The following is a 26449-nucleotide window of genomic DNA, read 5'->3' on the forward strand; positions in this document are numbered from 1 at the left end:
TGCTGTACACAAACAACATTTTTAACATTTTTTTCACACAAATAGAGCTTTCTTTTGGTGGTATTTGATCACCGCTGGGTTTTTCATTTTTTGTGCTATAAACAAAAAAAAAGCATAAATTGTGAAAAACATATCCAACAAAAACATTTTAAAAATCTAATTTCTCCATATATTATGGCAAAAATGTATTCTGCTAATTGTCTTTGTTAAAAATAAAAAATAAATCCCATTAAGTGTATATTGATTGGCTTGCAAAAAAAGTTATAGTGTCTACAAACTATGAGATATATATAATGGAATTTTTTTTCATACTAGTAATGGAGGTGATCAGTGACTTATAGTAGTGCATAGTACATTCTATGCATGAAGGTAAAACACCTTCTGTGTGCAGCAGCCCTCCAATCCTTACCTGAGCCCGATCTTCGTCCACGCTGTGCACGAGATCCTCCTCATTGGCTGAGACAGCAGTGGGAGCCATTGGCTGCTGCTACTGTCAAACAAAGCCAGTGTGCCAATGAGGAGAGAGTGGGGGTGGGGCCGAGTGCAGTATTTGAATGGACAAACTGAGCAGTGGCTCAGGAGTGAGCCTGCTTGGGTGCCCCTGTAGCAAGCTGCTTGCTGTGGGGGCACTCGGCAGAAGGGAGAGGCAGGAAGCACTGGAAGGGGACCCGAGATAAGGAGGATCAGGGTTGCTTTGTGCAAAACAACTGCACAGAGCAAGTAAGTAGAACATTTTTATACAAAAAAAAAAAACAAACCTGTCTTTAATATCACTTTTAAATTTGCTAAATATTATTAAAATGCATTTTTAACATTTTTTGTTGATTTGTCAGCCTAATAAGCAGGGTATTTGGTAAAACCATGTACCAATAAAACTATACATGGCTTAAAAAATATAAAAATGATTTAGGTAGGCAAATTAGTCTTAAAAGGTTAAGGTTAACCAATGCACAGTATACTGGCACTGAAAAAACAGTTATGAAAGAGTTGAGGAACTCTGAATACAGAAACAATGTAGCTGAACTAACTTACAATAATGGAGATGTTCTCTTTGGGTTTTGTTGTCTGTTTAGATAACAGATATTGTTCAACTCCTGATTTTCCAAAGCCAGGAAATCTGTCAAAAGAAAATTGAAATGAGAGATCAGTTAATCGCTAGGCTAAAATGATATGTACAGTATATGAATCATGGAAGTATATTTCAGGGTGAAAATGTAGAAATATAGAAATCACAGAAATAAAGGCTAAAAAACAGCTGCCCAGAAAGAGGATCGCCTTTATGCCGCTGTACAGAACACTGGTGAGACCTCACTTGGAGTATTGTGCGCAGTACTGGAGGCCATATCTCCAGAAGGATACAGATACTCTAGAGAGAGTTCAGAGAAGAGCTACTAAATTAGTACATGGATTGCAGGAAAAAACTTACCAGGAAAGGTTAAAGGACCTTAACATGTATAGCTTGGAAGAAAGAAGAGACAGAGGGGATATGATAGAAACTTTTAAATACATAAAGGGAATCAACTCGGTAAAGGAGGAGAGCATATTTAAAAGAAGAAAAACTACCACAAGAGGACACAGTTTTAAATTAGAGGGGCAAAGGTTTAAAAGTAATATGAGGAAGTATTACTTTACTGAGAGAGTAGTGGATGCATGGAATAACCTTCCTGCAGAAGTGGTAGCTGCAAATACAGTGAAGGAGTTTAAGCATGCATGGGACAGGCATAAGGCTATCCTTCATATAAGATAGGGCCAGGGACTATTCATAGGATTCAGATATATTGGGCAGACTAGATGGGCCAAATGGTTCTTATCTGCCGACACATTCTATGTTTCTATATGTCAGTTGAAATTCATTTAAATGACGTAAAGTGTATGCAAAACCCAAGAACAATTTTCTCTTATTTGTCCACTGTCGGCCATTGAATGGGTTTCGTTATAACTGTTTGAGAAGTTCAAATTAATACTAGTTGATCTTGCCAGAAATCTTGTGAGCGGATAACTTTCTGTGCCCTTTGCCTGTGCTGATTGTTATCAATTACATTGTACTCAGCTTTGTTGAGAAGCACATCTCTCTATGTTATGAGGAACAGAAGAGAGACAGGGTTTCTTAAGGCCCATACACACGATAAGAAAATCTGTAGGGAAAATTCGTCCGACGACCGATCTGCTGATTTTCCAATTGTTAGTATGGTGCTTTCGACAGCCAACTCCGACTTTTCGACTGACAAAATCCTGATGTGCAGGCTATAAAATTTTTGTTGTCCGTAATACAACGTCCGATTTTCGTCTCATTAGTACAGATTTCGACGGAAAAAAATCTTAAGAGCAAGACTAGGCATGCTCAGGGACGAAAGAACACATACAAAGCAATTCAACACATGACATCACTTCTGAAGTAGAATTCTGTCATACGGGAAAATTCGTATGAAAATAACCTCTTCACTTTCCACATCAGACTAGCATGCCACAAAAAACGGACGACAGATCGTTCGATAATCTGATCGTGTGTACGGGGCTTTAGTCCTATCTGGATTCTGTTGCCCTGATACAGAAGGGTGGGTGAGTGTAGTCATACAAGGACCGGAAGTGTGTTACAGGCAGAATTACCAGGCGAGTATAATAAAAAAAATAATTGAAGGAGGAAAACAAATGCAGCCACTACATATAAGGATTGTTAAGCTGCAATGAATTACTATTTTTGCTTTTGGGTTTAGATACACTTTCATTTTTTTTCCATAGATGTGATGTCCCAAATGTAAAGCCTGGCACAGTTTCAAATTGCTAATTCTACTTATGTGTCTTAATCTTTGTACACCTAAATAGGTTGTGATCATACCATTACACTCCAGATAACTATGACAACATTAAAACTTTACTACAGCCTTTCTGAATATTTTTACTATGGAGAAACCCTTAAAATACCTTACAGGTTTCAGTGAGCCTTTTTTAATAATTCCTATATCTACAGAGCACATCAGCCTGAGGTACAAGTGAAAAATAAGAAGAAGGAATGTGGCACACTTAGCTTATCTGACACCCAGGGCTGCTTTATACAACAAAATTATCTACAGTAATAACATTTAACAAATAATTTGCTTTAGTGCTTAGTGTAGTGCCCCCCTTACATGAGTGCTTAGTGTAGTGCCTCCTTACATTAGTGGTTATTGTAGTGTCCCCCTTACATTAGTGCTTAGTGTAGTGCCCCCTTACATTAGTGGATAGTATAGCACTCCCCTACATTAGTGGTTAGTGTAGTTCCCCCCCCCCCTACATTAGTGGTTAGTGTAGTTCCCCCCCTCCTACATTAGTGGTTAATGTAGTTCCCCCTTACATTAGTGGTCAGTGTAGTGCCCCCTTACATTAGTGGTTATGGTAGTGTCCCCTTACATAAGTGGTTAGTATAGCTCTCCCCTACATTAGTGGTTAGTATAGCACTCCCCTACATTAGTGGTTAGTTTAGTTCCCCCCCTACATTAGTGGTTAATGTAGTTCCCCCCCTATATTAGTGGTTAATGTAGTTCCCCCCTTACATTAGTGGTCAGTGTAGTGCCCCCTTACATTAGTGGTCAGTGTAGTGTCCCCTTACATAAGTGGTTAGTATAGTGCTCCCCTACATTAGTGGTTAGTATAGCACTCCCCTACATTAGTGGTTAGTATAGCACTCCCCTACATTAGTGGTTAGTATAGCGCTCCCCTACATTAATGGTTAGTATAGCACTCCCCTACATTAGTGGTTAATGTAGTTCCCCCCTCTTACATTAGTGGTCAGTGTAGTGCCCCCTTACATTAGTGGTTATTCCCTTACATAAGTGGTTAGTATAGCGCTACCTTACATTAGTGGTTAGTATAGTGTCCCCCTACAGTAGTGGTTAGTATAACGTTCCCCTACATTAGTGGTTAGTGTAGTGCCTCCTTACATTAGTGGTTAGTGTAGCGCTCCCCTACATTAGTGGTTAGTGTAGTGCCTCCTTACATTAGTGGTTAGTGTAGCGCTCCCCTACATTAGTGGTTAGTCTAGTTCCCCCCCTACATTAGTGGTTAGTGTAGTTCCCCTCTTATATTAGTGGTTAGTGTAGTTCCCCTCTTATATTAGTGGTTAGTGTAGTTCCCCCCTTACATTAGTGGTTAGTGTAGTTCCCCCCTTACATTAGTGGTCAGTATAGCTTTCCACTACATTAGTGGTTAGTATAGCGTTCCCCTACATTAGTGCTTAGTGTAGTGCCTCCTTACATTAGTGGTTAGTATAGCGCTCCCCTACATTAGTGGTTAGTGTAATGCCCCCTTACATTTGTGCTTAATGTAGTTACCCCCTTACATTTGTGCTTTGTGTAGTTCCCCCCTTACATTAGTGCTTAGTGTAGTGCCCCCCTTACATCAGTGCTTAGTGTAGTGCTACCTTACATTATTGCTTAGTGTAGTTCCCCTTTACATAAGTGCTTAGTTTAGTGCCCCCCCCTTACATCAGTGCTTAGTGTAGTGCCCCCCCCTTACATCAGTGCTTAGTGTAGTGCCCCCCTTTACATCAGTGCTTAGTGTTGTGCCCCCTTACATTAGTGCTTAGTGTAGTTCCCCCTTACATTAGTGCTTAGTGTAGTGTCCCCCCCTTACATTAGTGCTTAGTGTAGTGTTCCCCCCTTACATTAGTGCTTAGTTTAGTACCCCTCCCTTCCATTAGTGCTCAATGTACTTCCCCCTTACATTAGTGCTTAGTGTACTTCCCCCTTACATTAGTGCTTAGTTTAGTACCCCCCTTACATGAGTGCTTAGGGTAGTGCCCCCTTACATTAGTGCTTAGTGTAGTTCCCCCTTACATTAGTGCTTCGTGTAGTTCCCCCTTACATTAGTGCTTAGTGTAGTGTCCCCCCCTTACATTAGTGCTTCGTTTAGTACCCCTCCCTTCCATTAGTGCTTAGTGTACTTCCCCCTTACATTAGTGCTTAGTGTACTTCCCCCTTACATTAGTACCCCCCTTACATGAGTGCTTAGGGTAGTGCCCCCTTACATTAGTGCTTAGTGTAGTGTCCCCTTACATTAGTGCTTACTGTAGTGCCCCCTTACATTAGTGCTTAGTGTAGTGCCCCCTTACATTAGTGCTTACTGTAGTGCCCCCTTACATTAGTGCTTAGTGTAGTGCCCCCTTACATTAGTGCTTAGTGTAGTGCCCCCTTACATTAGTGCTTACTGTAGTGCCCCCTTACATTAGTGCTTAGTGTAGTGCCCCCTTACATTAGTGCTTAGTGTAGTGCCCCCCTTACATTAGTGCTTAGTGTAGTGCCCCCCTTACATTAGTGCTTAGTGTAGTGACCTTTTACATAAGTGCTTAGTGTAGTTCCCCCTTACATTAGTGCTTAGTGTAGTGTCCCACCCTTACATTAGTGCTTAGTGTAGTGTTCCCCCCTTACATTAGTGCTTAGTTTAGTACCCCTCCCTTCCATTAGTGCTCAATGTACTTCCCCCTTACATTAGTGCTTAGTGTACTTCCCCCTTACATTAGTGCTTAGTTTAGTACCCCCCTTACATGAGTGCTTAGGGTAGTGCCCCCTTACATTAGTGCTTAGTGTAGTTCCCCCTTACATTAGTGCTTCGTGTAGTTCCCCCTTACATTAGTGCTTAGTGTAGTGTCCCCCCCTTACATTAGTGCTTCGTTTAGTACCCCTCCCTTCCATTAGTGCTTAGTGTACTTCCCCCTTACATTAGTACCCCCCTTACATGAGTGCTTAGGGTAGTGCCCCCTTACATTAGTGCTTAGTGTAGTGTCCCCTTACATTAGTGCTTACTGTAGTGCCCCCTTACATTAGTGCTTAGTGTAGTGCCCCCTTACATTAGTGCTTACTGTAGTGCCCCCTTACATTAGTGCTTAGTGTAGTGCCCCCTTACATTAGTGCTTAGTGTAGTGCCCCCTTACATTAGTGCTTACTGTAGTGCCCCCTTACATTAGTGCTTAGTGTAGTGCCCCCTTACATTAGTGCTTAGTGTAGTGCCCCCCTTACATTAGTGCTTAGTGTAGTGCCCCCCTTACATTAGTGCTTAGTGTAGTGACCTTTTACATAAGTGGTTAATGTAGTGCCCCCTTACATTGGGGATTAGTGAGAAGACTGTCCCCTTTACAGATGTTAGAAAGGTTATAGGTGTCTTATCTTTGATAGGCTGGAAAGATCAGCTTTACTTATCTAAGAAGCAGAAATTGCTTTTAGCTCAATGAACCCCTAGCACCCTAGATGAAAAAGGCTTTATTAATATAACCACAATCAATAATGTCATAGCGTAATCGGAACTGTGCTGCCTGAGCAATTACTTTAAAAAGGTCAACTCCAGTTAAGCTTAAAAATCAAAAAACGTGCTGCGCCAGAAGTGCACAAAAATAATAAGTGATTAATGAATCAACAAGTGTTATCAACAAAATATAGTGTCCATCATATGTGCTCTGATGAAACATAAATGTTCATATAAAGTGCTCCAAAGTAATGATTAGTATATCCAGGTGATGACAGGACAGCCTCAATCCCTTGTGAATCAAGCAGGAACCACCAGTGTGTGAACTCCCTCCACCAGTAAGATTGGCCTCTCACCTTGATACCAGACCCAAACGGGCCAGCATGAGCATATCAGGGGATAAACAGACTATCACAGGTAACCTCTCCAGCCTTCACCTCCGGGGGTCGCCAGGACATAAAATAAAGATAAAGCAAAGATCTAGTGCTCTCTGAATGTAAATAATGAGCTTTTATTGAGCATAAAGGGGTAACTCACATTTGTTGGGCACTCAGCCGTGCCTGCTGTTATGGCATTCAGTGTTAGAGAGTAGCACCCGAGCGATCGGCGTCAGGCACGCAGGCTCCGCCTCCCTATACGCGTTACGCCTGGAGCGTGGGCTCCGTTTGGCTTCTTCGGTAGGGGTGAAGTTTGCGTGTCCAGCCTCGCCTATTTACCAATGCTGCTAACGGTGGATTGGCCAGCGGTCACATGTCCTCCTCACTCTGAGCTATGCACAGGACACCGGAACCAAAAGATACACTTCCTGTGATCTTCGGTGTCACTAGCTATTATATCGAGGGGGCAATTTGAAACATATATAGATCTACTAAATCACTACCAGAGACCGCGTGACTGCGCCGCCATCCCCCGGGTGTTTCTCCTAAAATCATCGCATAAAAACATCTTTATTACATAAAATCGCATCATAAAATCGCATTAAATCAAATTATTGCCATAATGTTAAAAACTCACAAAATATATTATTGGTAAAAGTGGAATACCTCTAATATATTGCCAATTCTATAAAATGACACAAAAAAAAAAAAAAAATATTTTATGTATATAAAAATATATAAAAATTAAAAATCTGTATAAAAACTATGACAAATGTCTATATATTAAATGATGAATATTGAGTGAATCTACAGATATTTCAGGGAGGGGGGGGCTATCTATCACTAATGAAGCAGTTGAGGTCAAAATCCTTATTTAACCCCCTGGGTGCCAATACTTTCGTCTCATACACCCAGAAGGACTCTCTTCTGCTTAATTGTCGAATGTAGTTTCCCCCCCTCCAATGTGGCTGGACATGTTCAATTCCCCAAAACTTTAGAGAATGAGGGTTTCTATCATGGACTTCTCTAAAGTGCTTGGAGACGCTGTGTGACACCTCACCCTTTTTTATATTTTTGATGTGTTCTCCTATTCTTACGTTCAGGGGTCGTGATGTGCGACCCACATATTGGAGTCCACAGCCACACTCCATCATGTAGACCACCCCAATGGTGGTACATGTAATTAAATCTTTAATATGGTATTCGTTGCCTGTGCTGTTAGATTTAAACGATTTTCTTTTCTTTATGTTTTTCCTCGTTTGTCGACAGACACCGCATTTCCCACATGCAAAAAATCCGGATAGAAACTGGAAAACAGTATTTTTCATACGCTTAGGGGGATCTACCACTCCCGGTGCTAACCTATCTTTCAACACAGGTGCTCGCCTGTATATGAAACCAGGTTTCTCCGGAAGGTGGGGTCCCAAAACTTTATCTTGTTTGAGGACACTCCAGTGTTTTTTAATGATGCGTTCAACTTGCTTGTGTTGAGCATTATAATCAAGCACAAGCTTAAAATTATTGTTCACCTCCCTTGGTGGTGTCCTCTTGTTTTCCAAAAGTTCAGTTCTATTTAATAATGCTACTTGTTGTAAATCAGAATTCACTTTCTCCATGTTGTATCCCTTTGCCTGAAATCGTTCCACTAGTACTTTGGACTGTGTAATAAAGTCATTGTCATTTGAGCAATTTCTTTTAATCCTGATAAGTTGTCCCCTCGGAATGTTAAATAGCCAATTTTTATGGTGACAACTATCCATAGGTAAATAGGAGTTGCGGTCGGTGGGTTTAAAAAAATTTTTTGTATGTAAACGACCATCTTTTATAAAAATCTCCAAATCTAGGAAATTCAATTTCTCCTTGCTCTCAGTCCATGTAAGTGCGATATTCTTGTTATTAAAATTCATTCTGGTTTTAAAAAAATTAAAAGATAAAATGTCTCCTTCCCAGATAATAATCAAATCATCAATGAATCTTTTATAGAAGATTAATTCTGGGGGTCTGTTCACTAAAATCTCCTCCTCCTCCCATTGGGCCATAAATAAATTAGCTACGCTGGGGGCAAATCTTGCCCCCATAGCTACGCCTTTGGTTTGTAAAAAATATTCTCCCGCATACCAAAAATAATTGTGATTGAGGCAAAATTCCAAACTTTCTAAAAGAAATTCTACATGTTCCCCATCTAAATCTGATTCATCTAAGGCCCATGCCGCTGCCTCCATTGCAGCCTCATGGCCGATGATAGTGTAAAGAGAACCTACATCCGCCGTAGCAAGGATGCAGTTCTCTGATATGGGTAAATCCTGTAGCAATTGTATCACATTTTTGGTATCTTTGATATATGCTTGTGTTCGGGTAACCAATGGTTGTAAATAAAAATCGATATATTGGCCCAATCTTGAACTGAGGGAGTCAATGCCATTTATAATGGGCCTCCCCGGAGGTTTCTCTACACATTTGTGAACTTTAGGGAGGAAATAAATAATAGGGGTTCTACAGGCAATGGGATTCAAATAAAGTGCTTCTTTCTTATTTAAAATAGCATTAGTCAATCCATTTTTGATAAGTTTCTCCAATTCTTTCTTGTAATCATTCACCGGATTGTGTCGTAATCGGGAATATGTGTTCTGATCTGAGAGTTGTCTCCTCATCTCATTATCATAGTATTCTGTGCTCATGACAACGATACCCCCGCCTTTGTCAGCTGGTCGTATCACCACTTTTTTGTTTTTCTCTAGGCTGGCTATGCCGTTTTGGATCCACTGTGGATCTTGCATTTTTCTGACTTTCAAGTGTTCAACATCATGAGCTAAGCAAATTCGACACCTATGTGAATCTACAGAAATATATGAGAACGCTAACTCAAAAAAAGTATTTTCTGGCCAAACCGGACAACCGACCCAATGTGAGTGAGAGAACACATCACTCCACTTTGAAAAATAAATCGGTGTTTAACCCGCCAAACAAAGATAACAAATATATGGAAGTGTTCAAAAATCTGGTAGCTCATGATGTTGAACACTTGAAAGTCAGAAAAATGCAAGATCCACAGTGGATCCAAAACGGCATAGCCAGCCTAGAGAAAAACAAAAAAGTGGTGATACGACCAGCTGACAAAGGCGGGGGTATCGTTGTCATGAGCACAGAATACTATGATAATGAGATGAGGAGACAACTCTCAGATCAGAACACATATTCCCGATTACGACACAATCCGGTGAATGATTACAAGAAAGAATTGGAGAAACTTATCAAAAATGGATTGACTAATGCTATTTTAAATAAGAAAGAAGCACTTTATTTGAATCCCATTGCCTGTAGAACCCCTATTATTTATTTCCTCCCTAAAGTTCACAAATGTGTAGAGAAACCTCCGGGGAGGCCCATTATAAATGGCATTGACTCCCTCAGTTCAAGATTGGGCCAATATATCGATTTTTATTTACAACCATTGGTTACCCGAACACAAGCATATATCAAAGATACCAAAAATGTGATACAATTGCTACAGGATTTACCCATATCAGAGAACTGCATCCTTGCTACGGCGGATGTAGGTTCTCTTTACACTATCATCGGCCATGAGGCTGCAATGGAGGCAGCGGCATGGGCCTTAGATGAATCAGATTTAGATGGGGAACATGTAGAATTTCTTTTAGAAAGTTTGGAATTTTGCCTCAATCACAATTATTTTTGGTATGCGGGAGAATATTTTTTACAAACCAAAGGCGTAGCTATGGGGGCAAGATTTGCCCCCAGCGTAGCTAATTTATTTATGGCCCAATGGGAGGAGGAGGAGATTTTAGTGAACAGACCCCCAGAATTAATCTTCTATAAAAGATTCATTGATGATTTGATTATTATCTGGGAAGGAGACATTTTATCTTTTAATTTTTTTAAAACCAGAATGAATTTTAATAACAAGAATATCGCACTTACATGGACTGAGAGCAAGGAGAAATTGAATTTCCTAGATTTGGAGATTTTTATAAAAGATGGTCGTTTACATACAAAAAATTTTTTTAAACCCACCGACCGCAACTCCTATTTACCTATGGATAGTTGTCACCATAAAAATTGGCTATTTAACATTCCGAGGGGACAACTTATCAGGATTAAAAGAAATTGCTCAAATGACAATGACTTTATTACACAGTCCAAAGTACTGTACTAGTGGAACGATTTCAGGCAAAGGGATACAACATGGAGAAAGTGAATTCTGATTTACAACAAGTAGCATTATTAAATAGAACTGAACTTTTGGAAAACAAGAGGACACCACCAAGGGAGGTGAACAATAATTTTAAGCTTGTGCTTGATTATAATGCTCAACACAAGCAAGTTGAACGCATCATTAAAAAACACTGGAGTGTCCTCAAACAAGATAAAGTTTTGGGACCCCACCTTCCGGAGAAACCTGGTTTCATATACAGGCGAGCACCTGTGTTGAAAGATAGGTTAGCACCGGGAGTGGTAGATCCCCCTAAGCGTATGAAAAATACTGTTTTCCAGTTTCTATCCGGATTTTTTGCATGTGGGAAATGCGGTGTCTGTCGACAAACGAGGAAAAACATAAAGAAAAGAAAATCGTTTAAATCTAACAGCACAGGCAACGAATACCATATTAAAGATTTAATTACATGTACCACCATTGGGGTGGTCTACATGATGGAGTGTGGCTGTGGACTCCAATATGTGGGTCGCACATCACGACCCCTGAACGTAAGAATAGGAGAACACATCAAAAATATAAAAAAAGGGTGAGGTGTCACACAGCGTCTCCAAGCACTTTAGAGAAGTCCATGATAGAAACCCTCATTCTCTAAAGTTTTGGGGAATTGAACATGTCCAGCCACATTGGAGGGGGGGAAACTACATTCGACAATTAAGCAGAAGAGAGTCCTTCTGGGTGTATGAGACGAAAGTATTGGCACCCAGGGGGTTAAATAAGGATTTTGACCTCAACTGCTTCATTAGTGATAGATAGCCCCCCCTCCCTGAAATATCTGTAGATTCACTCAATATTCATCATTTAATATATAGACATTTGTCATAGTTTTTATACAGATTTTTAATTTTTATATATTTTTATATACATAAAATATTTTTTTTTTTTTGTGTCATTTTATAGAATTAGCAATATATTAGAGGTATTCCACTTTTACCAATAATATATTTTGTGAGTTTTTAACATTATGGCAATAATTTGATTTAATGCGATTTTATGATGCGATTTTATGTAATAAAGATGTTTTTATGCGATGATTTTAGGAGAAACACCCGGGGGATGGCGGCGCAGTCACGCGGTCTCTGGTAGTGATTTAGTAGATCTATATATGTTTCAAATTGCCCCCTCGATATAATAGCTAGTGACACCGAAGATCACAGGAAGTGTATCTTTTGGTTCCGGTGTCCTGTGCATAGCTCAGAGTGAGGAGGACATGTGACCGCTGGCCAATCCACCGTTAGCAGCATTGGTAAATAGGCGAGGCTGGACACGCAAACTTCACCCCTACCGAAGAAGCCAAACGGAGCCCACGCTCCAGGCGTAACGCGTATAGGGAGGCGGAGCCTGCGTGCCTGACGCCGATCGCTCGGGTGCTACTCTCTAACACTGAATGCCATAACAGCAGGCACGGCTGAGTGCCCAACAAATGTGAGTTACCCCTTTATGCTCAATAAAAGCTCATTATTTACATTCAGAGAGCACTAGATCTTTGCTTTATCTTTATTTTATGTCCTGGCGACCCCCGGAGGTGAAGGCTGGAGAGGTTACCTGTGATAGTCTGTTTATCCCCTGATATGCTCATGCTGGCCCGTTTGGGTCTGGTATCAAGGTGAGAGGCCAATCTTACTGGTGGAGGGAGTTCACACACTGGTGGTTCCTGCTTGATTCACAAGGGATTGAGGCTGTCCTGTCATCACCTGGATATACTAATCATTACTTTGGAGCACTTTATATGAACATTTATGTTTCATCAGAGCACATATGATGGACACTATATTTTGTTGATAACACTTGTTGATTCATTAATCACTTATTATTTTTGTGCACTTCTGGCGCAGCACGTTTTTTGATTTTTATGTTTTTGTTGTGAGGTGTGGACACAATTTGTGTATGCAGCCGGATTTATATATTGATTTATTCTAGCACATTTATACACATTTGAATTTCACTTAGTCTTGCGCTGATAGTTTTTTCACTAACTCCAGTTAAGCACCCACCCAATCCTGTTCAGCGACAGAGGAAGAGGAGGAAAGCATGATGAAGCGTGGAGAGAGTAAGTAGTGCTTATTTAAAAAAATGTTTTAATAATGGGAAAGAGGGAGGTAAGCCCAGAAGGTACAGTTGGGTTTTAAGATATAAAAAAACTGATAGCTTAAAATTGTATATTGATCAAGGTCAATGTTATATATAGTGTCCCCTGGAAGGAAGGATCCTCTCTCTCTTTCTGTTTTGCCTTGTCTTCACTTTCCGCATTACTCAGCTTTAGGGTACATTCACGTTACCTGTGTGGCTCATTTGCAGGGGAATTCATGTGAATGGTCTGCTTTGTCTATGAGAAACGCAAGGAAAATGTCCCCAAACCTTTTTTCAAAACATGGATGCATGCAACAGTATGGTGCTGCGGCACCATGCAGTTTTGTGTTCCCTGAATGCACATATGCAAGTCGGGGAATATAGGTAAGATGGGCTGCTCTGTAGCAGACACTTGGGGATGCAATTAATTCTTAACAAAACTTCCACGCATCAGAAAATGTCAGGCGTTTTCGGGTGGGCAAAACTGCGTGGTGCCGCAGCACCATACAGTTCCATGCGGTCATGTTTTGAAAAAAGGGTTGGGGCCTTTTTTTCCTGCGTTTCAAATGCTACTGTGGACACAATGCCAACATGGGGCAAACAAACACAAAGTGGGGCCTTGTGTCCACAGTAGCATTTGCAGAGCAGAGTAGAACTGGCCATAGAGGGATTACTTTGAGGCAGGTGGCCAGCTTAAATATGTATTGCAATATGCGTGAACTAAAAATCTCTGTTTTTTTACTGCAAAGTTTGCTAGAAAGCATATATAGCGGTGTGCAGAGGGTTCATCCAGAATCTCTACTGAATACAAAGCAGTGTACAGTTTTTAATTAACGAAGATTACACTTTATCTCAAAGCTTTTGTTTGACAGTAATTGCTGATAAAATTGTCAATCATAAACCAAGAGAGTTTGAATTCATTACAGAAAAAGGAACAGCCAAAGTCTTCTTTAAACAGTCACATGAAAATTCTTCATGTGGTATTCCCATTGTATTGTTCACCTTGTATTATGTTACTACAGCGACTGTCAGCAATCTCAAAGTCCAAATACTGCATCCGGTAGTGATGTTGGGCTTGACAGGAGGAACAACTAACCATCACGAGGACACATAGTTTGTTTTCCCCGGAAGTGTTGCTTTCTGCAATTACTTAAGACAGCAATTACCCCAGATTGGAGCAGCATTTGCATCATGGGCAGCAAGAGAGATTTAAAAGCTTCTCTCTACAAGCTGTGTGCTGCAATGCCCTGTTTCGCAAGATTTACTCTGTTCTCTTTCCTCTATAACAAGGCAGCTAAGACTTTAAAATTGCTGGCAGTCACTCTAAGAAACCAATTTTTTTTTTTGTAAAAAAAAAAACACTAAAACCCCTTTCACACTTGTGTGACTTGACCTGCGGCCTGGGACTTAAAAGTCGCATGACAAGTCGTACTTTATGATTTCCAATGAGTACAGTTCCTATCTGTGCGACTTCAAGTCGCAATGACTTCAAAGTAGTTCCTGCACTACTTTGGTCCGACTTTGATGCATTTTGAGGTCTAGACCTCAAGATTACACAGGCATTGCTTCAAGTTTAATCAAAATCGTGGTAAAATCACGTGACTTTTAGGTCACACAAGTGTGAAATGGTGCATTCTGATAACTAGTGAATAAGTTAAAGCAGTATGAAACCCCAAAGCAAACATTTATTACATTGCAGCTTACCAATTCTTAGATGTGATGGCTTGTTTTATTTTTTAGGCTGTCTTTCCTTTTTTTTTCACCTGGTGATCCTGTCGGTAAGTCTGTTGATTTTCAAAAGAGCAAGCTTTCCCGCTAATGTAGCAGTTACAGGGATGATACTGACCAATTAACACTGACAAAGGTGCTTACAATGGTCAGCTTTTATTTACGTAAAACCTTTATCCCAAAAGAAAGAAAGTGTTTGCTGTAACTGCTTATAATGTGTGATCTGGTGTATGGTTTACATTTTTTAATGTATGCAACGCTGCTGTCCAGACGTGCCCCCGTGCACCTTCATCCAGAGTGGAGGCACTCTAATAAAGGAAGTGTGTTACTGGCCATTCACTGTCACTTCGCTGGGTATTTGTGAGAGTTTACAACCACTTTAAAGCAGTTGTAAACCGCTGCACTTTTTTTTTCGTACCTGCAAGGCAAAGGCATAATGTGCTAGTATGCACCACACACTAGCACATTATGTAAAACTTACCTCAAAACAAAGCATTCCAGCGTCCATCTTTCCCCAGTCTTCCTTCCGGGTTTGCGGGCTCCGGCTCTGTGACTAGCGGGAGCCGCGATGACGTCACTCCCGCGCATGTCCGCAGGAGCCGCTGGTCATGGCGCAGGGCTCTGAAGAAACAGCACGGACGGCCCCTGAAAATAACTCAACACATAGCCATTCATGTCTACACTGCTGGCAACAAAAGTGAGTACACCCCTAAGTTAAAATGTCCAAATTGGGCACAAAGTGTCAATATTTTGTGTGGCTACCGTTATTTTCCAGCACTGCCTTAACCCTCTTGGCATGGAGTTCACCGGAGCTTTACAGGTTGTCACTGAAGTCCTCACCATAAAGACATCACGTACCTGGTGGATGTTAGAGACCTTGCGCTCCTCCACCCTCCATTTGAGGATGCCCCACAGATGCTCAATAGGGTTTAGGTCTGAAAAAATGCTTGGCCAGTCCATCACCTTTACCCTCAGCTTCTTTAGCAAGGAAGTGGTCACCTTGGAGGTGCGTTTGGGGTCGTTATCATGTTGGAATAATGCCCTGCGGCCAAGTCTCCGAGGGAGGGCATCAGGCTCTGCTTCAGTATGTTACAGTACATGTTGGCATTCATGGTTCACTCAATGAACTGTAGCTCCCCAGTACCGGCAGCACTCATGCAGCCCCAGACCATGACACTCCCACCAGCATGCTTGACTGTAGGCAAGACACACTTGTCTTTGTACTCTTCACCTGGTTGCCACCACACACGCTTGACACCATCTGAACCAAATATCTTTTTAAGTTCTTCTTAAGTTTATCTTGATCTCATCAGATCACAGGACATGGTTCCAGTAATCCATGTCCTTGTCTGTTTGTCTTCAGCAAACTGTTTGCAGGCTTTCTTGTGCATCATCTTTAGAAGAGGCTTCCTTCTGGGATGACAGCCATGCAGACCAATTTGATGCAGTGTGCAGCGTATGGTCTAAGCACTGACAGGCTGACCCCCCACCCCTTCAACCTTTGCAGCAATGCTTGCAGCACTCATACTCAGACAACCTCTGGATATGACGCTGAGCATGTGCACTCAACTTCTTTGGTCGACTGTTGGGAGGCCTGTTCTGAGTGGAACCTGTCCTGTTAAACCGCTGTATGGTCTTGGCCACCGTGCTGCCACTCAGTTTCAGGGTCTTGGCAAACTTCTTATAGCCTAGGCCATCTTTATGTAGAGCAACAATTCTTTTTTTTCAGATCCTCAGAGAGTTCTTTGCCATGAGGTGCCATGTTGCACGTCCAGTGACCAGTATGAGTGAGAGCGATAACACCAAGTTTAACACACCTGTTCCCCCATTCACACCTGAGACCTTGTAACACTAACAAGTCATATGACACCAGGGAGGGAAAATGGCTAATTGGGCCCAATTTGGACATTTTTACTTAGGGGTGTACTCACTTTTGTTGCCAGCAGTTTACACATTAATAGCTGTGCTGGAAAATAATGGTGGCCACACAAAATATTGACACTTTGGGCCCAGTTTGGACATTTTCACTTAGGGATGTACTCACTTTTTTTTGCCAGTGGTTTAGACATTAATGGATGTGTTGAGCTATTTTGAGGGGACAGCAAATTTACACTGTTATACAAGCTGTACACTCACTACTTTACATTGTAGCAAAGTGCTTTTTCTTCAGTGTTGTCACATGAAAAGATATAATAAAATATTTACAAAAATGGGACTGGTGTACTCACTTTTGCAAGATACTGTATGTCCTATTAGGCCAAGTTAAATATGATGTTGATTAATTACAAAAAGTTATGCCAAGGAAAGGTAACCATGGTATTTGTAGATCATTAGAATACATAGAATTGTAAAAAAGAATGCATTAAAATACAATTATTCCTACTATGATAGAAACTAACAAAGAATAACACACAAATCCTTCTTCTTTGTTCAGCTTAATATATACTGTATGAATAGACATGTACTTGTTAAGAGGTATCCTCATGGAGGCTGGTCTTCCTGTTCCCCGTTGAACTGCTCCAGGATCAGAGGATTCAGAATCTTTGTAGCCAAGGAAACCAGGAGGTGAGGATTTGGGATCATCCCACTCATCGTCCCACTCATCATCATCAACAGCTGAAAAGAAAGGAAGACTTTATTTGGAAGTCACAGGTACTCCTAAAGGGAAACCTCACTTCAGAAAACCACAACAAATACCACAACTACCACACTGGGAATCAACAAATTTGTTGCATGTTTTTCAGATTGTAGTGCAAATATTAGCCAGAATATTTCATCCCGTGACATGGCATGATGAAGTTATTGCCTTTGGTAGTGCTGTGCTTTTATCCATGCAAATGTAGTAACTGCTGACTTAACAGTATACATTTTGCTGGATATTTATGGTTTCTGTCGTAGGAGAGGTTAGGATCAAGTTCTGTGTTGACTTCAGGGGTTAGTAGAGCTGCACCATGAATCATAAAAAAGGTCGTAATCTCGATTCGACCCCCCCACACGACCTTAATCCAGCATTTCTACGATTCATGTAAAAAGTGCCAATACTAAGCATTTGCACAAGTATCGGTACTTGTGCAAATGCTCTGATAACTGAAACCGATACTTTCAGGCTCGGTTATTTCATCGGTCAGTGGGATTCCTCCACGGACGGCTGAAATGTAAAAAACAAAAAAAAAGCCGTAATCACCAATTATTAAGGAGCAGGGCTGCAACTTGCTTAACAACCGATGACTCATTCAGCTGTCAGAACAGTTCCCTTGCTCACACCTTTCAAAAACAAAAAGCAGCTGGCAATGCTCAGATTGCTGCTGAAAGAGACAGATAAAAAGAAACATTGTATCTTCTTATCTGTCCTTCTGTTTATTCATTTACAGGTCAAAAGGATGAACTTTGTTTTGCAAATGAAATCAGTTTAAAGCACCTTGTCAGGTAAAAAAGTAATTTTTGTTTTTTTTTATTAAATTGTTTCTCTGTTTAATCCCTTTGTAACCCTTAATTTACTCCAATCAGCCTTAATAACTCCTTAATCTCATTCTCCATTTAATTCATCCTTTCCTGCTGATTTTTTTTTTTTTTTAAATTTACTTCTATTTTATAAATGATTATTAAAACTTTTTTTGGTTTGCTTTGTTCATTAAAGAGGCTGTAAACCTTTTAAAAAAATGAAAATAAAATAAAAACCTGTAGGACAAAGGCATAATGAGCTAGTATACATTGCATACTAGCTTATTATGAAATACTTACCTTAGAACAAAGCCCTTCCACCGCTGAGACAGCCGACATGTTCACCCACCTTCCTTTTGGGTTCCCATCCTCCAGCCATCTGATTGGCCCGGAGCTGCGATAAAGTCACGCCTGCGCATGTGCGCGGGAGCCACTGTTCACGGTACAGGGTTCTGAAGGAACGGCACAGGTGGCTGTTCCTTCAGAGTGCATGCGCCAGTGATATCACTGGCTGCATGTAAAGAAATTAAATCCTAAACAGTGCACGTTTAAGAGATATTCACAGTACCTATAGGTAAGCTTTATCATAGGCTTACCTATAGGTACAAGTTACAGAGGGAAGTTTACTTCCGCTTTAATATTTTTACACCTTTAACATATATTAAAGCGCAAAATTAAAAAAAAAAAAAAAAAAAAAAAGTATTTCATTTGTAAAATAACTTTTCAATGCTGAAAGTATAAGCAAAAAAGTTGTCTTTCGTTATCTACCTTGAAAATGGGAGGAAATAAAAAAAGAGGTCACATGACTACTATCTTTGGTTAAGCAGGGGGTTAAATACTCATTATTGTCTAGGCTTACCATTACCTTATTCCATACTTCCCAGGCAGCCGGTACACTCCTTCTCTCCTCAGTGCTCCGGGTTGTGGGCAAGCCTATGGCATCCTCACTTAAAATACAGGACCAGAAGGGAGTGATAAGGCCAGAGAGCCTGTAACTAAGAGAGCAGCGAAAGGAAGAAGCTTTGAGGGACTGGTCCCAGAGAGGATGAAGCCTGCGAGAGTATGGGATAAGGAAAGTAAAGTGCTGTGGAAGCCCCACTGTAAGGCTGGCCCATACATTATACATTTAACTTTCTTGCGCAATTTTCCCTTAGATTTACCAAAACTATATAATAGGAGGTCAAGCCTAAACACTCTCAATTCATATGCAATCAGGCAGGCCCTTGTACTACATAGGTAAAGGTAAATCTAAAAGAAATAGTATAATAAAATTGTATAATATATGGCCAGCTTAGGGGTACAGCTAGATTTTGCATGGAGGACAGCTTTAATTTTTCAGTTGTAGTAAATGTACAGGTCCCTCTCAAAAAATTAGCATATTGTGATAAAGTTCATTATTTTCTGTAATGTACTGATAAACATTAGACTTTCATATATTTTAGATTCATTACACACAACTGAAGTAGTGCAAGCCTTTTATTGTTTTAATATTGATGATTTTGGCATACAGCTCATGAAAAACCAAAATTCCTATCTCAAAAATTAGCATATCATGAAAAGGTTCTCTAAACGAGCTATTAACCTAATCATCTGAATCAACTAATTAACTCTAAACACCTGCAAAAGATTCCTGAGGCTTTTAAAAACTCCCAGCCTGGTTCATTACTCAAAATCGCAATCATTGGTAAGACTGCCGACCTGACTGCTGTCCAGAAGGCCATCATTGACACCCTCAAGCAAGAGGGTAAGACACAGAAAGAAATTTCTGAACGAATAGGCTGTTCCCAGAGTGCTGTATCAAGGCACCTCAGTGGGAAGTAAAAAGTGTGGCAGAAAACGCTGCACAACGAGAAGAGGTGACCGGACCCTGAGGAAGACTGGGGAGAGGGAAATGCCAAAATGCCTGAAGTCCAGTGTCAAGTACCCACAGTCAGTGATGGTCTGGGGTGCCATGTCAGCTGCTGGTGTTGGTCCCCTGTGTTTTATCAAGGGCAGGGTCAATGCAGCTAGCTATCAGTAGATTTTGGAGCACTTCATGCTTCCATCTGCTGAAAAGCTTTATGGAGATGAAGATTTCATTTTTCAGCACGACCTGGCACCTGCTCACAGTGCCAAAACCACTGGTAAATGGTTTACTGACCATGATATTACTGTGCTAAATTGGCCTGCCAACTCTCCTGACCTGAACCCCATAGAGAATCTGTGGGATGTTGTGAAGAGAAAGTTGAGAGACGCAAGACCCAACACTCTGGATGAGCTCAAGGCCGCTATCGAAGCATCCTGGGCCTCCATAACACCTCAGCAGTGCCACAGGCTGATTGCCTCCATGCCAGGCCGCATTGAAGCAGTCATTTCTGCAAAAGGATTCCCGACCAAGTATTGAATGCATAACTGAACATAATTTTTTGAAGGTTGACTTTTTTTGTATTAAAAACACTTTTCTTTTATTGGTCGGATGAAATATGCTAATTTTTTGAGATAGGAATTTTGGGTTTTCATGAGCTGTATGCCAAAATCATCAATATTAAAACAATAAAAGGCTTGCACTACTTCAGTTGTGTGTAATGAATCTAAAATATATGAAAGTCTAATGTTTATCAGTACATTACAGAAAATAATGAACTTTATCACAATATGCTAATTTTTTGAGAGGGACCTGTATATGCATACAGTTGTTAGTCATGAGTGACCATGTAGCATCGGTTTTATTTCTACCAGAGATCTCAGTTTGGATCACTCCGTATAGCCGGATGCTCCAAGGTCAGTATGTTCAACAGAGACTTTTCAGCTAAGCTAGGACAAACACTGACACTAGGCTGTTTGTTGAAAGACTACACAAAGCCGCAGCTTCTTTCCACCTGGAAAGCCACCGTGATGACAGAGTTTGTAAACCTTCTGTATTAGGAAGCAAGCACTCAGTAATTTCGGTACTACTGCCCACTGTACCCAGAACTGGAAAACATTGCAGAACAGAAGATGGACAGAGCAAATAAATTTGGGTAAGGTGATAAGTATGCCAATAATGGCCTTCCCATGATACAATGGGGAGCAAGGTTCATAACAGAACAAGAAAATGTTCACAAAACCTTGACATAATGTACAGTTGGCTGCGATTAGGGACTTTGTTGGCACTTACACACAAAATATTATAGAAGTACAAATTGATTAATACAAATTCATTTAAATAATCATACAAAATTAGCAGCTGATCAACCACAAGGGTATATACAGAAAGCATCATCTACAGACAACAATCACATGTAAGTAGATGAAACCCCAATGTGTTTCAATTTTTTCCAAAAATCTTCATTGGCGGAACATGATACTTGATAACTTGTACATAAAACTTTCTTTACAGTGAGATACAGCTGAATTCCGCAATGTGTCAAATGAGAAAAACGTCCCAAGGGAGTGTTTAACCAGGGTAGCATAAGGGGGTGCTATAGGTCTCATCAGGACAGTCCATTAGATGGGGTTTTAGAGGGCCATACAAGAGCAATTTCCAACATACAAATATATATAGGGATTTCTTCCATGTAAAGAGAAGATGTTATCTCCAAAATGTCTCTCCAAGGAAAGAAACAATAAAGATTACAGATCTAATTGGTTCACGAATTGGTTCTATATATAGATCCAAAACCAAAAAGGCTTGTTCACAATGTTCTTATCCATCATCCATAGTATTCCACAAATAGCTGCCAGTAGTGTGAAGATGGTCTCTGTATATATAGCTTGTAGTTGATTAGCTGCTGATTTTATAAGATGGTTTTAAGTCATTTGTATTAATACATGCGTACTTTTATAATATTTTGTGTGTAAGTGCCTAATCTCAGACTTCTAGAATAAAACTTTGACATAATTCAGCGGGTGGCAGAAAAAATGTGCCATTTTCAGAAAATGTGGGAATACCACACAACAAACAACATGATGTGAACAATTTCACCTAATATTATTCCTAATATTTCACTTAATATTTTTTCCAGTCTTGCATACCCTACCTGGACCTTGGTAAGCCTGTGGATGTCCAAATGCAGAATCCCAGTTGTTTGATGTGGGATTTGGCTGATTTGCTCCCCAAGGATCACTTGCACTGTCAGAAGTAGGTGGTTTAGGTGCATTCCAGCTTGACCAAGGGTCATTTGTGCTTTTGGCCTAAAGGATTGAATAAATATAGGAAGTTAATACATTTGTCTGTGCCTAAATTACTCCATCGGCATAAATACAAGTAGGTCATCCTTAAAATAATCTCATTATTCCTAAGTAAAACTGGATTTTTGACTTACCGTAAAATCCTTTTCTCTTAAGCTCATTGACAGACGCAGGACTGATATCTTGATATCCGTAGGGTTATACTGCCCCTACAGGAGTAGGACACTAGGCAGAAAAAAGTTCTGGCCACACCCATGGGCAGTCCCAGGGGGTATATCCTCTCTCTCTCTCCCTGCTATAGGATGTCAGTTATGTAACAAAGCAGTGACAGAGACTCATACCAACCCAACTCAAAATAGGGGGGCGGGTACTGCGTCTGTCAATGAGCTTAAGAGAAAAGGATTTTACGGTAAGTCAAAAATCCAGTTTTCTCTGTCGCTCATTGACAAACGCAGGACTGATATCTTGATATCCGTAGGGACATCCCAAAGCAGTGCTAAATGAGGGGTGGGATAACAGAAATAAAATCCAATCCAGAAGGCCAAAACACAGCCAACCAGAAGAACAGAGGACTCATCGAAACAAGAAGATGAGACCCACCTGAAAAAAAAAAAAAAAAAACCCCGAGGTAGACCAAAAGTCCCCTCAAACAGCAGCCTGCAAAACCTTGCGGCCAAAAGAGGCATCCGCTGATGCCAGCACATCAACCTTATAAAATTTTGTAAAGGTATGAACTGACGACCAGGTAGCCGCCTTGCAAACCTGAAGTACCGACGCCTGATGGCGGAAGGCCCAGGAAGCACTAAGAGCCCGAGTAGAGTGCGCCTTAACAGGGAACGGAGGAACCCAACCCTTAATAGAATAAGCCTGCACCACCGTCTGTCTGATTCATCTGGAGATAGTCGCGGCAGACGCAGGCAACCCTTTCTAGGGCCATCCGTGATCACAAAAAGTGAATCAGCCTTACGAAAAGAGTCAGTAGTAGCCAAGTACACCCTGATTGCCCGAACCACATCCAAGGAGTGTAACGCAAACTCCCGAGGATGACTGGGCTTAGGACACAGGGAAGGTAACACAATATCCTCATTCAAGTGAAAGTCGGAAACCACCTTAGGAAGGAAGGATGGATTCGGACGAAGAACCACCTTATCCTTATGAACCACCAGATATGGGGAACGACAGGACAACGCTGCCAGTTCCGACACCCTGCGTGCAGAAGTGATAGCCACCAAAAAGACCACCTTCTGGGATAAGGTAAGCAAGGGAATCTCCCTAATATTTTCAAAGGGAGGTTTCTGGAGAACCGACAACACCAAATTAAGATCCCAGGACGGCAAGGGCGCGCGCACCGGAGGAGCCAGGTGCCGCACCCCCTGGATGAAATTCCGCACCAAAGAATGAGCAGCCAGTGGCCTCTGGAAGAAGATCGCCAATGCTGAAACCTGGCCCTTGATAGTGCTCAAGGCCAGCTTCCGCCCAACCCCCCGTTGCAGGAAGGCCAATATCCGTAAGAACGTGGAGGAACCCCGAGGGACTCACACCACGCGATACAAGACTTCCATGTGCGATGATAGATCTTTCTGGAAGTCGCTTTCCTCGCTTTAATCAGAGTAGGAATAACTGAAACAGACAAACCCCTGTCCTTGAAAAACCTTGTTTGAAGCAGGCCATGTGTGGGTCAAATACATCTGTCAATAAATTCTGAATGATCTCAGGAGTGTCTCAAACTGATGACATTGACACAGGCCCCCTTCTTTTATGGCAGTATCTGTCAGTCACTATCATTTGCTTTACCAACAATTATACAGTTATCATGTCAGGCTCCATTCACGCTTGTATGACTTTGTGATGGAACTTTGAATGGGTGTGACTTGGATGTGACTTGCTGTCCCTCTGCAAAATCAGACCCACTGTTACATGTAAAACATTCAGGTATGACTTTCATGCAACTTTTGGGGATTACCATTGAAGTCTATGGCCCTCAGGTTGAAGTCTCTGTGACTTTAAGTTGCACATATATTAATGGTTGTCATAGGAAAACATGGGGTACAACTTTAATTGAGAAATGTTGGCTCTAAGGACAACCAACCACATCCACATCCTTAGTATTAATTCAATCAGAAAATAAAAAGAAGGAGAACTTGTACAATCTGGACCTATCAGTACTGTATCTACATTGAATGTATCTAGGCAAATGAGCCCCAATTATATGGTTGTACAACTATTTTTATACCAATTACTGTTTTTACTTTTTTGATATTTAAATAAAGATGTTATTTTATAAATTATGTGCTTTTCCAGTTTATGACAACCTCACAGCCTTAAAAGTCCAAATCCCTAGAAGAGAGTGTGGGTCAACTCCCCTACTTGGGATTGAGTTCCCTGACACTCCCAGATTGTCTGGGTTCTTCTTCTTTTTATTTTCTGATTGGGTACAACTTGTCATGTGACGATGTCCAAAGTCACATGGCAAGTTGCACAAGTAAAGGTTTAGGACTCACAGACCATTGTATTTCCAACCAGCTCATGGTGTAAATATATCAAATATTCTGAACTACTCACAACCCTAATCTCCTTGAACATACACAGTTTACTTATTCTTCAGGCGTACTATGGAACAGAATGGCCCAAGGGTCAAGGTAGAGGGAGACAAAAGTCACTTTTTGGATAATTCTCTGTACTTTTGTCTGAGTGGGCGAAGCCACCTGATATGAAAGAAAGTATCTAGTTCCTTGCAGCCCTTCCAGGAAAATAAGTAGACACATAGATCCTATCTATGTACTCACAATGATACTTAGTACCATCTTGCTCAAATTTTAAAAATGCTTTCTGCTAAGGTCGGAGTAATTAGAGGTAAGATGCACCAGTAACATTATTTTCTCTTTTTTGGGCTGTTGAGAGACCTTCAGACACTCTTCCACTTTTGCAATGTATTTGTATACTAGGTTCTTCAAAGTGTGTTTCACTCACCATCCAAAATTAGATCTAACCAGTTTTAAAAGTATTGCATCTGCATTTTGAAAAAATAATTCCAGTAATGAATCTGACAATGCAGTATCTCACAAAAGTGAGATTATTGTAAATATTTTATTGTATCTTTTCATGTGACAACACTGAAGAAATTACACTTTGCTACAATGTAAAGTAGTGAGTGTACAGCTTGTATAACAGTGTACATTTTCTGCCCCTCAAAATAACTCAACACTCAGCCATTATTGTGTAAACCACTGGCAACAGAAGTGAGTACTCCCCTAAGTTGAAATGTCCAAATTGGACCAAAAGTGTCAATATTTTGTGTGGCCACCATTATTTTCCAGCACTGCCTTAACCCTCTTGGGATTGGAGTTCACCAGAGCTTCACAGGTTGCCACTGGAGTCCTTTTCCACTCCTCCATGAAGACATCACAAAGCTGGTGGATGTTAGAGACCTTGCACTCCTCCACCTTCTGTTTGAGGATGCCCCACAGATACTCAATAAGGTTTAGGTCTGGAGACATGCTTGACCAGTCCATCACCTCTACACTCAGCTTCTTAAGCAAGGCAGTGGTCATCTTAGAGGTGTGTTTGGAGTTATTATGTTGAAATACTGCCTTGTGGCCCAGTCTCTCAAGGGAGAGGATCATGCTCTGCTTCAGTATGTTACAGTGCATGTTGGTATTTATGGTTCCCTCAATGAACCATAGCTCCCCAGTGCCGGCAGCACTCATGACACCCCAGACCATGCAGCTCAGTTTCAGGGTCTTGGCAATCTTCTTATAGCCTAGGCCAGTGATGGCGAACCTTAGCACCCCAGATGCTTTGGATCTACATTTCCCATGATGCTCAACTACACTGCAGAGAGCATGAGCACCATGGGAAATGTAGTTTCAAAACATCTGGGGTGCCAAGGTTCACCATCACTGGCCTAGGCCATCTTTTTGTAGAGCAGCAATTCCATTCACACCTGAGACCTTGTAACACTAACTAGTTACATGACACTGGGGAGGGAAAATGGCTAATTGGGCCCAATTTGGACATTTTCACTTAGGGGTGTACTCACTTTTGTTGCCAGCGGTTTAGACATTAATGGCTGCGTGTTGAGTTATTTTGAGGGGACAGCAAATTTACACTGTTATACAAGCTATACACTCACTACTTTACATTGTAGCAAAGTGTCATTTCTAGTGTTGTCACATAAAAAGATATAATAAAATATTTACAAAAAATGTGAGGGATGTACTCACTTTCGTGAGATACTGTA

At 40.9% G+C, this 26449-nt stretch overlaps 1 protein-coding gene across 1 annotated transcript in view; it reads right to left on the reverse strand.

Moving 5' to 3' along the window:
• Positions 1–26449, reverse strand: part of SNX9 (sorting nexin 9) — a 250147-nt gene that overhangs the window by 84671 nt on the left and 139027 nt on the right. The window contains exons 5-7 of the mRNA XM_082249824.1: positions 22059–22212; positions 17085–17235; positions 1033–1117 (exon numbers count right to left, since the gene is read on the reverse strand). Coding sequence (XP_082105950.1) covers positions 1033–1117; positions 17085–17235; positions 22059–22212 — 390 coding nt within the window. The remainder of the gene's footprint in view (positions 1–1032; positions 1118–17084; positions 17236–22058; positions 22213–26449) is intronic.

The sequence above is a fragment of the Pelophylax lessonae genome (genome assembly GCF_965119305.1).
Source record: "Pelophylax lessonae genome assembly, chromosome: 3".
Classification (NCBI taxonomy): Eukaryota; Metazoa; Chordata; class Amphibia; order Anura; family Ranidae; genus Pelophylax; species Pelophylax lessonae.